Here is a 10,228-nt window from a genome sequence, read left to right on the forward strand (position 1 = left end):
GTGTGCATAGAGTCGATGCAAACCAACCTGCCTGCCTTGAGATGGCGGAACGACTTCACATTTAGGCTGTAAAGGGTGTTTCACTTCGGTGTGTGTGTTCGGTAACCTTGCCCTTCCTCCCCCCCCCCCCCCCCCCCCCCCCCCCCCCCCCCCCCCCCCCCCCCCACCTCGCTGCTTCCTTGTTTGAAGGCTCACGGTCTTGAGAAGGCAGCACCCTAGTGGCGTATTTTCTAACGCAGGGATCGGTGACGATGAATGCGCTTGGGACTGATACCCCTCTGGGGCAGAGGCCGGGAGGCGAAGGAGGCCGCGGCTCGCGTGTTGGAGACAAAGCAAAGGACTCAGACGCAAGCAAGAAGGACAGAAAGCGGAAGCAGAACTACTCAGCTGCACATGCTGCAGCTGTTCGGAGCCAACTGAACGTCCATGCGCTCGTGAAAAAGATTTCTGCGGAGAAGCACGCGGCTGCGCAAGCCAAGTGTGTAGCAGAGACTGGAGAGAGCGCATCGTCCACATTTTGCAAAGGCAAGACTAAACCGATCTCGACACTCTCGCCCCTCCGGAAGAAGGAGGATGACAGCGTTCAGAGCGGCGCCCAGAGAAAGCGTGTAGTCCGTAAATCGGCAGCCGAACGCGATTGCTGTACTGACGGTCATTCTGCACTGGCACAGTCTTCAGAGAACCCGCACGATGTGGGACTGCCAAAGGGCTCGGCCGGGAGTGGCGACTCTCACTCGGATAGTGAAACTGATAGTGGCACCGCGGAGCATGGTCAGCAGGGCAGAGCGAGCGGATCGAGTTCAGAGGGCCACGGTGCGGACGATGACGGGACAGCCTTCGAAGGGCCCCGCTCACAGTCACGTTCAGACGCAGCCAAAGTGAAACTTTTCATGTTTGATTTTGGTGAATGCGATCCGAAAAGGTGTAGTGGCCGAAAACTATATCGGCATCGAAGAATTCAGGTGATCCAAGTGGCTCAGGCAAAGGCAAAAGGGCGTGGGGTAGAGCGGGCGAAGGGCAGTCGTGGGGTCGGCGGCGGGGGCGGAGGAGGCACTTACGACCGAGTCCCTGCAGGAGGCTGCCGGCCTGTGCTGGCGTCTCGTGGGATCGATGCCACTGAAGAAGAAATCAAGCGAACCGAAGAAAGTCCAGAGCGTTCCTGTAAAATACCGGAAGAAAGGCAGTGTCGAAGCCACCCTGCCGCATCTCCCAAGGAGAGCGAGTGTCCTGCTCCTCGTCTTGATCTGCATACCGATACGCCTCCCATGTCAGATGCGCCACCTACATCACAGAACAACCCGCCCCGCAAACATCCTGGCAACCGCCGACGCGGACGCCGAGGTGGCTTCAGAGGCATCGTGCTTACGCCGTTCTTCAAAGAACAAAGCAAATTGCTAAGCGCCGCCGATGCTCAGCTAATACGGGATGAGGGTCTTGCAGTTGTCGATTGTAGTTGGAACCGCGTAGAAGAACAAGGCAAAAGTGCTAGGATAAGCTGCTCTCGAGGTAAGACTTCCTTTTTCGTAAGGGGAGCGTTATGCTTACTGTGAGCGTCGTTCAGCTGCACTGCTGCCCCCTCGTGCATTTGCTAACAATGCGTTATCGCGACGTGTTTGGACCCCTCCGAATGAGCATCCATTCTGCAAGTGTAATCGTCTCGCACCGCACGGGACCACGAATCTCACCGCTCGTTTTTGTGGATCGCGAGTTCGAAGCGTTGACTGGTCGAGTTCTGCCCCTGTTTGCGTTTCGCGTCTGCAGCCAATGGCAGGTTTCTGCCGTATTTAGTGGCAGCGAATCCGACGCACTACGGCAGACCATACGAGCTAAACTGTGTGGAAGCTCTCGCGGCTGCGTTGATGATTGTGGGTACGTCTGAAAGGGAAACGGGCACGTAAGGTTTCCGGGTGACTGACGAATTGACAAGGGAGGAATCGTATTGAGGAGTTGCTGTGGACGTCGTCTTGGCAAACCAGCTGTGTTGAGACACGACACTGCGTCATTCAACAGATTGCTCTCAGCCGGGAGAGAGCTCTCTATCTGGGCGGTAGCTAGTCAGCATGTAGCAGAATGGAGGCGGAGTACGCCTTGGGAGTTTGTGGCGTTTCTTTACTCGCCTTGGACAACAGCTTCATCCCTTCGATGAAAATGACACTTGACCTGTCAGGCAATGATGATACGGCTACTATGTATCATAAGTGTGTGTGCGGTTTAGGGTTTAATGTGTGTGTCTTCCCCCAGGATACCATGATCAGGCAAAAGATCTACTCAAACTTTTCAAGTGGGGAATGAATTTCATTCACTTGAACGACGGCGCCTTGACACAGTACCGGACACATGGCGTTGACGAGGTCTCGATGTATCGAACAGAGCAGAGCGTGCTCGAGTCAACGGAAGGACAACGGGCAGCTGCCAGGCAGACACCGCTTCCCCTCCCATCAGCGGACGAGTCATCGAGCGAGGATTCTGATGCGGCAGATGCTGCTGCCTGCAGCCCCGCATAGTCATCAACTCTTAGGAAGGTGCTGCGGCACTGCTGTTACACATGCTGAAAGCTTGACGGCTGCGGAACGCTTGATACAGCGTCGTAGGGGCATGAAGCTTCCGATGGAGAAGCATGCCAGTCTCGGGATTCGAGTGTGCCCAACTGTTCTACCTCTTCGAGGTGTTCTTGGACTATTTGTGGCTGCGTAGATGTCTCGTACCCAGCGCACGACTACACATTCAAAGCCCGTCGCCCTATTGGCTACCCTCGCTGTGCGGAGCTTCCTCATCAAAGACTCAAAGCTCCCGTTCCTCACTTCTCTTACAGAATGCTCTGCAAGCAGTCTGCCGTGAGAGCATGACCCAGACGGTGGCGTCGCTGCTGCTACGCCATCCCCTATCAATTAAAAGTTAGAGCACCAGTACGGGTTAACGCGTATCGCAGAATTGTAGTCTGCACGACAACGCGATCCTGTACGGGACCTGGTAGAACGGGTCGACTCAAAAGTACTCCCAACCCTCTCCCCCATCATAACTTCATTTACCAGTCGCAATCGCAACACTACTACAGAGAAAAGGGAAAGGACTTAGTGCAGACCTCCACAGCTGACAACGTCGCTTATCGTCATCATTTTTGTGCGTTTTTTTTTTCGATGTGACTTGCACATGAACTAGAGAAATCGAACCACAGCATAAACGCTCACAACCTCGCCGAGGGACGGGAGGTTCCGAGGTACCTATGCTTCCTCGAGTTTCTGCTCGGCATCTTGACATGCCTCCCTAAAGACGTGGATCGCAGCGTCTTTGATTTTGGGAAGGATAGGTTTGATGCCTTGTACCATGGCTTCCTTCATAGGTTCCGCCAAAGTTTTGAGCGCCCCTGTGGCAAACGTTTTAAGCGTATCCATGAACTTCGTCTCTTGCAGAAACCCATGTGGCCTAATTGACGACTCTGTCTTCTTCGGCGAATCCATAAAGCTGAAATCTGTAAGCACCAACACACCAAAGCGCACGACTCTAAAGTTCCTCCTCATCACCCTCTGAAGCAAACTGTTTTGCGAGCGTTTGCGGCCATGCACTCACCTAAATCATCTAAATCGGAATCCGTACTCTCGCCCTCTCCCGAGAGCTCTCCGCGCTGTTCCGCCTCTTGAATCTTCTGTGTAGCAATTTCCACAAGCTCATTGCAAGCCTCGTGAACCTCCCCCTTCACCGCCGAAAGTATGGATTTGAGAGCGTTCGTGAAGACAGTCTTCACGATCGCCGTAGGGCTTCCACCATCATCTCCCGTCTCAACCAGAGAAAAGACTGCACGCAACACACCCATACGGACCCATATTACCCTGCAGAGCGTGGCCGTTTTTGGTATCGCTGAATGCGAAAAGCGGACAAACCTTTGCAGTTGCACTACGTACCTCTCTCCGAAACCTTGTTGAGAAGATCGGCTCGGGCGGTCTCCGGCCCGAACGTCACGAGAGGTGTTATGCCTTCGCAGAATCCTAAAAAGAAAAAAACACCACCGTGCAATATGTTAACAATCTCCTCATGCAAGGTTTGACAACCAAAATCTTAACCACTGCCGCACCGTCCGGGAGAAGTCAGACACTCTCCGTAGAGAACGACTTACTGGGCCCCAAACCGACCGCGCACCAAAGCCCAAAAAATGCGAGTGCGGTGAAAGAACGCTTGTTAGTTGTCATCTTGGTGAAAAGGATTCCCTTTGTTACCTGTAAAAAACAAAAAATTGGGAACGAGCCACGGTAGCATGTTCATACCACATTCCACGTTGCTAAGAATCCACCGTGCTAGCAAAACATCTGGCTGTCGACCCTCACATAACAAACCAGTGCTACATAAAATACGGAGTTTCAGACGTACTTCACACCGTCCATTAGCAGCCACGGAGAGCTCACCTGAGTACCTGCAACAGATCGCGTTTTCCCGTATGGAAACGGCCTCTGGCGAGAATGACGAATCGTACGCAGATCTACCACCCCAGAAAGGAAGAAAAAAATTGCCGACTGTTTCTGACGGTTTACGACCCTTCCCTGCACGAAGGCAGTGGCGTGGACTTGGCGGTGAAATGCAAGACCAACACAAGATTAATAAACCTGATATTCGTCGTGGTCTGAAGATGATAACCAGTGGCGCTTCTCTGTCTCTTGCCCTCCGAGCTTGTGATACGCAGTGTCGCCCTTGCAGCATTACATTACGGTGACACCGGCTCCGTTACTAGTCACGCCGCTGGTCAAGCATAACGACAAAGCGACGCGAAAACTTGTTTTGCATCGAGGGGTAGCAGCCAGTCATGCCAAGACGGCTAGCGCGGATCGACAGTGTCGATATGACCACGGGTTCGGGTTTATCGACCCCACCATCGTCCGCGTCGCGTAACACCCTCTCGAGGGGTACCAGTGGCCTATCCTGTGTACGACCTGTAGTCAAGCTGCTTCGGTAGCCCCCGTTTACTGCTGAATTTTCGAATCTTTTTGCCATCTTGCTCTTGCGCCCACTGCCTGGTCACAGCGTGGAGGGTTCTCGGGGAGCAGGAGCGCCAGACTTTCCAACCAAGAATCGTGCTTTGCGTCTCGCGGAAGCGGGTCCGAAATAGTCAACCTGCGGTGGCGACAGGCAAGTTCATGCAGCTACAGAGTTGACAATCCCGTTGTGATCGGGTGGTCTGCCAGGCAGTCGCTGTGGTAGTTCTTGACGCAACTCTAGTCGTCATAGCGTCTTTGCAAGATCACGGAGGAAGTGCAGGTAGAGAGCTACTTGGCACACACGAGACTCTTAACGGCTTGGCACACCGTCGTACGCTGGACGGGCTGCGGCCTTTCTCCTCCGCTTTCTTGTCCGCACCGCGCGTTGGCGGAACACAGCTTGTTGAATAAGGTGCCGAGAGGTGTTGGTTCCTAAGGAAAATGCTCGGGAACGATGTCTCTCATACTGATTGAGACTGTGCTCTGACGGATACTGCAGCGCTACGTGAAGTAACCGATACGCTGCACCCTTACCTCGATGCGCGGCTTCTACGCTTTCCATGCCATACAGTAGTTAGTGCGTGCACTCTTCAGCGCATCTCCATCAGACAATATACAAACCAATACACGATGATTTGGAGTGAAAGTGTGCCGCAGCGGCGCTGCAGCAATACCGCCATATGCAGAGCATTTCACAGTGTCTGCCCAGTGAGCGGTGGTCTTCAGGTTGTCCGTGCGGCGTACGTACGTCTACGTTGCTTCACACAGCATGAGTGACCATCTGTAGTCGGTCTCCTCCTGTCAGGGGCGAAGGATACGCTTGCGTACAATTACTATGCTTGATGCGAGTGGCGGGGAGAGCGGACGCTCAAGCGCAGCGCCTCCCTTGTGTCAGAATCCTGGGGGCTGTGGGGATAATAATTTCGCATCTTCTCACATTCCGAAGCACAAGGGTTTTCCCCAAAGGGACGTAGTCGGGGGTGTTGTACTACACGCTTCTACAGAGGGGGCGTCGTCCCCTTACTACTACAGAGAGCTTGCTTTGGATGCACTAGATGGCGTTTCGCGTCGATACTTGTCATTTCTGCTGTGCTGTAGCTTCTCGGCCTAGCACTTAGGAACACGGCAGGAGAATGGCTGTGTGGAGCGCAACAGAGCTGGGTCGCACGCGAAGACGAGGAAATGAACAAAACCCACCCAGAGAGCATTTACTAGACATATCGTGTAGCGCAGCCCGTCTCATTGCTTGAGGCAACAGACGTGCTGACGAGAGAAAGAGAGCGGTTCCGCGGAGCAACGCAGATGATGTGCAGCAAGGAGCTGGTCGCCCTCCCCGTACGGCGGTTCCTCAAAGGGAAAGAAGAGAGATGCACAGAAAGACATGGGGCACGAGGCGGGAAGTCACCCATCGCGTTTTGCGTTATGGCGACACTCAGCCAGCAGCACTCGGCTGCCGTCTACCCAGCAGGAGGTTGACGAGAGTAGTTCGCTAAGACTAGGCAACATTCTTTTCCGTCCAAAGCCTGAACTAGGGTCTTAATATGAGCTAATAAAGCCACACTGCGTGATTTAGGTCTATCGTGGCTCATGCGCTGGCGTTGCACGGTGTTTTCCCTTTCCGTCTGCCCCTCGTCTCAAATTTCAACGCTCCCCACTCCCTGCCCCGCTCCCCCCGACTGAGGACTACAGTGGCGTGCGTGGTCGTCCTGAGTTCAAAGAAGACTCGACCGTCTCCGTACGTTCAGTGCGATGGTCGCCCGTGGCATCGTGGTCTTCATCGGAATCTAGGCATATTGGTAAGAGAATATGGTGGTCAGTCGTGCTTTCTGCAGCTCGTCTCTGAGGCACGATGTCTGCTTGTTCATCCCAGTTGAGTGACGAGTTGCTCGAGGCTGAGGTTCTGTATAGGACGCGGTTCACGAGACACGGCTGTGGTGCACGGGGTGCAGTTTCACTATTGCATTCGAAGAAGCAAACAAATATGAAGGACATGTCCCGTGTCTGCGGTTGGGGCGCGGCTGCGCTTGCGCTCGTCGCCGTTGCGACCGCTTCTAGTGGCGATCATCGCGCAGGCAGTCCTTTGACTCCTTTGGGTGGTTTACTGCCTCCGGACGAATCGGCCTTGGATGCCATGGTTCCTGAGCAACTGCGTCTACTCGACCTGATCCTTGAGAGGGAGGATTTGGAGACTGATGCAAACGCCTCTTTTGCAACCACAGCTCAGGCGGCCAAAGAGTTTCCGTCCTTTCTAGAAAAGGTGCAGAAGAGCCAGCATGCGCAATTTATCAGCCTCACACGTTTGATGCCCGAGGTCATGCGGTTCATGTTCCGCAATTCCCTGCCGAACGCACCCCGGGCTGACGCTGCCGACAGTATTCGCGATGGACTAGAAAATGTGAAAAAGACAGCCTCTGCTGTCCAGGGAGTCATGAATGGTTCAGTGGGTATGGTGCCCTGCTGGCGAGTTGACCTGCTGTCGCTTGAGACTGCCAGGTCCTCTTACGATCTCCGAGTAGATGCAAACCCCGCGCAGTCCCCTTCTTTGGAGCAGCTGCAGGAGGCAACGAAGACTCTGACACAAAGCATTTACAAATATTTAGATCTACTGATTGAAGCGTGCCGGGTGATGACTTACCACATGCGCCAGGGAGAGGTGGAGGGTCTTAATAAAGTCGGCACAAGCCTTATTCCTTTGTTGAAGGACGCGTACGCGAGCATCGTCGCCGCGGCGTCGGCTGATGGGTTCACGGCGTGTCAGGTCACCAGCGATATGATCGAGGGGCAGGCGGTGAAGGCTCAGTATCTTCGTCGAATCGAGGTGCTCATTGTTGAGCAGCAGGAAATTGTGTCGGCTCTAAAGCATGTGGGCGACGCGGTTGAAACACTTGGAAGCTTTGGAAAAGCGCTTCTTGATGCACTTCGCTCCCTTAATCGGCTACGGCAGGTGCCCCATCCCGTCATGAATCTGTCGAAAACGAAGGTGCGTGGTCGACGTGCGAAGAGGCTTGCCGCGATGTCAGCGGAATAAGCATGATATGAGACGTGAGAGCAGGCGGGGTGTTTCTACTTTGTCGGTTGGAGGTTTGCATGTCGAATTTCTCAAACGTGAGTCGTGATCCATCTGCGTACCTTGTTCACCAAAGATTCGGGTGCAAGCGGTAGTTCGCGTTGCCTGAGTTGATGTTTAAGATGCCGTTCCGCTGTCGAGAGAAGGCGCTCACGCCGTGCTACATCCCAGCAGTGGACGCGTTGCCGTGGTCTCATTTTGAAACTCACCCGAGGGTAGTAATTTTCTATCGGTGTGGGTCGCTACACCATGCCGCCTCCTGGTACAAACCCCAGACATCCAGGCAAACTCGGCAGTCTCATGGTGGTGTGGGACGTCGCTGCTGAGCTACTTTCTTAACCTGGTGGTGAACAGGGCAGTCTGTGCTGAAGCAGTACCAATGACGTTCTCGTTTTTGTCTGTTCATTGGCGTAGCGAGATCTAGGCTGCTCCTCCCATGATTGTGCATCCAAGTGACTTACTTTTTGTGGCAGTTCATGGCACCTCATATTGCTCACGGCGTTGCCAGTGTCGAACGCGATTTGAGCTTGTTACCGGTCCAGGAGTCCGGTGTTGTGGTTCATGTCTGGATACCTTTTGTTGTCAGCAGTGTCCGAATTGTGGTTCTCTAGTCGTTGTCGCTTGGGACAACGTCCAGACCCTAGTCAGCGAGGACTCTGTGGGTGAAGGAATGACGACGTTTCAGGCGGTAGCTTCGAAACAATGACAGCCAAAGTTTCTGCATTGAACGTGCCTGGTGGCAGAGTAACGCATGCTGCTTTCTGCCAATACGTTTGTTCATGCAGTCTTTCTAGCTCCGCAATAATGGTTGGCGGTAAATCAGTGCGTAACGCGCGTCCTGGCACACTATTCCGTGTTTCGCCTGACGGCACGCTCTTGCACGCGATTTCTTTGCACGCTCCGCATGTCCGTGGCCTGGTTAACTGTGCGGGTTGTCCGTTGCCGGATGACGAGCTTCACGTGGTTTGAGGGCAGCTCGGCAGTTTCTGCGCCAGATGCATGTGAACCGTAGTGTATCTGTACCGGCGTCGTCGAGTGGTCGGAAAAAACCTCGTAACTATGCCCCCCCGTCAGTTGGGCAAAACCTCGTGATGGATGGTACGCACATTTGATTTTGTGTTACTACCTTTTTCTGTCGATTTTTGATTATAGTTGCTAAGGTAAAACGTGCTGTCTCAGCGCTCCTGGTACACAGGGACTTGGTCAAAAATGGCGACAGCCGAGGGAGAGCACAGGTGGTGCAGTCAGATTGAGCAGAATCAGATCGTGGCGCGGGAATCAGCAGGGAGCGCTGCCCTACACAGCCAACCAGATCGTGGAAATGCAGAAGTTGCCTTCCATGAACAATCTCGTTGGCGGCGGTCAACGCCATCATAGCACTAGTTAGTCTGCTAAGCAGTCGGGCTCGTCTCATATTCTCTTGTTTTGCAGCAAGGCGCGTCAGCGCGAGAAGTCGCAGACGTGGTTCGAGCACGATAGAATGGCAATGAAGGAGGGACGTACCAATCAGCGTCTAGTTTTGTGGACGCGGGTCTACACGCTCCGGATATGCCACTTTCCGGTGTAGCAGGCTTCGTCGGGGAGGCAACCACGAAGCGGCGGCATGCGGATGGGAATATAAGGGGGGGGGTTTCCTTGCCAGAAAAGACCGTCGCAGCCGGCATGGGCCCCAAGACCCTGCTCTCAGTCCATATACACGCATCAACTTGTTTTACGCTATCACTTCCATTCATACCTGCCGTCGCTATGTCGGTGACACTGGCTGCCGTTGGCTGGCTGAGGCGAGCTCACAGAACCCCGGTCTTACGTTCATGAAAGCTGCCGCTTGCAGCGTTTGCAACTGCAGTTTCCGGATAACAGTGCATTTGGCTCGCCGTCAAACATTGGTGCGCGGGTTAGGTGTGCAGGCTGCCAGAAAGCGGATGTCATACGAACAAATTCGAAGACGGCAGTGTATACTATCTCTGCCAAATAATTAGTTAACTTGGTCTCGCGCACTCCAATGGAGGCTCGTGCTACTGCTGATTGCCCTGTCTACCGCAAGCGAGCTCGGCAACCCCTCCATAACGGATCGCTGGACGGTGAACGGTTGCCTTGGTCGCGGCGATGCTGTGCGTCGGGATAACACGGGTGTTCGATACTTGTTGCTCGGTTTGCCGTAGCGGATGTGAGAACTGGGGGGTTGTGAGCAGCCTGC

General features: G+C 54.0%; 3 protein-coding genes across 3 annotated transcripts; 2 read left to right on the forward strand and 1 right to left on the reverse strand.

Annotated features, from left to right (window-relative positions):
- Positions 1–251: 251 nt before the first annotated feature.
- Positions 252–2,504, forward strand: BESB_051700 (DUF367 domain-containing protein; the record flags this gene model as incomplete). The annotated part of the gene is made up of 3 exons (XM_029363605.1): positions 252–1,506; positions 1,762–1,869; positions 2,242–2,504. The coding sequence occupies 3 exons, from the start codon at positions 252–254 to the stop codon at positions 2,502–2,504; spliced, it is 1,626 nt and encodes a 541-aa protein (XP_029219528.1).
- A 717-nt stretch (positions 2,505–3,221) lies between these two features.
- Positions 3,222–4,184, reverse strand: BESB_051710 (microneme protein MIC11; the record flags this gene model as incomplete). The annotated part of the gene is made up of 4 exons (XM_029363606.1): positions 3,222–3,469; positions 3,568–3,792; positions 3,900–3,983; positions 4,112–4,184. The coding sequence occupies 4 exons, from the start codon at positions 4,182–4,184 to the stop codon at positions 3,222–3,224; spliced, it is 630 nt and encodes a 209-aa protein (XP_029219529.1).
- Positions 4,185–6,813: 2,629 nt separating this feature from the next.
- BESB_051720 (uncharacterized protein) lies at positions 6,814–7,992 on the forward strand (the record flags this gene model as incomplete). Its single annotated transcript, XM_029363607.1, has 1 exon — positions 6,814–7,992. The coding sequence occupies one exon, from the start codon at positions 6,814–6,816 to the stop codon at positions 7,990–7,992; it is 1,179 nt and encodes a 392-aa protein (XP_029219530.1).
- Between the last annotated feature and the right edge of the window lie 2,236 nt (positions 7,993–10,228).

This window comes from Besnoitia besnoiti, chromosome IV, assembly GCF_002563875.1.
Source record: "Besnoitia besnoiti strain Bb-Ger1 chromosome IV, whole genome shotgun sequence".
NCBI classification, from domain to species: domain Eukaryota; phylum Apicomplexa; class Conoidasida; order Eucoccidiorida; family Sarcocystidae; genus Besnoitia; species Besnoitia besnoiti.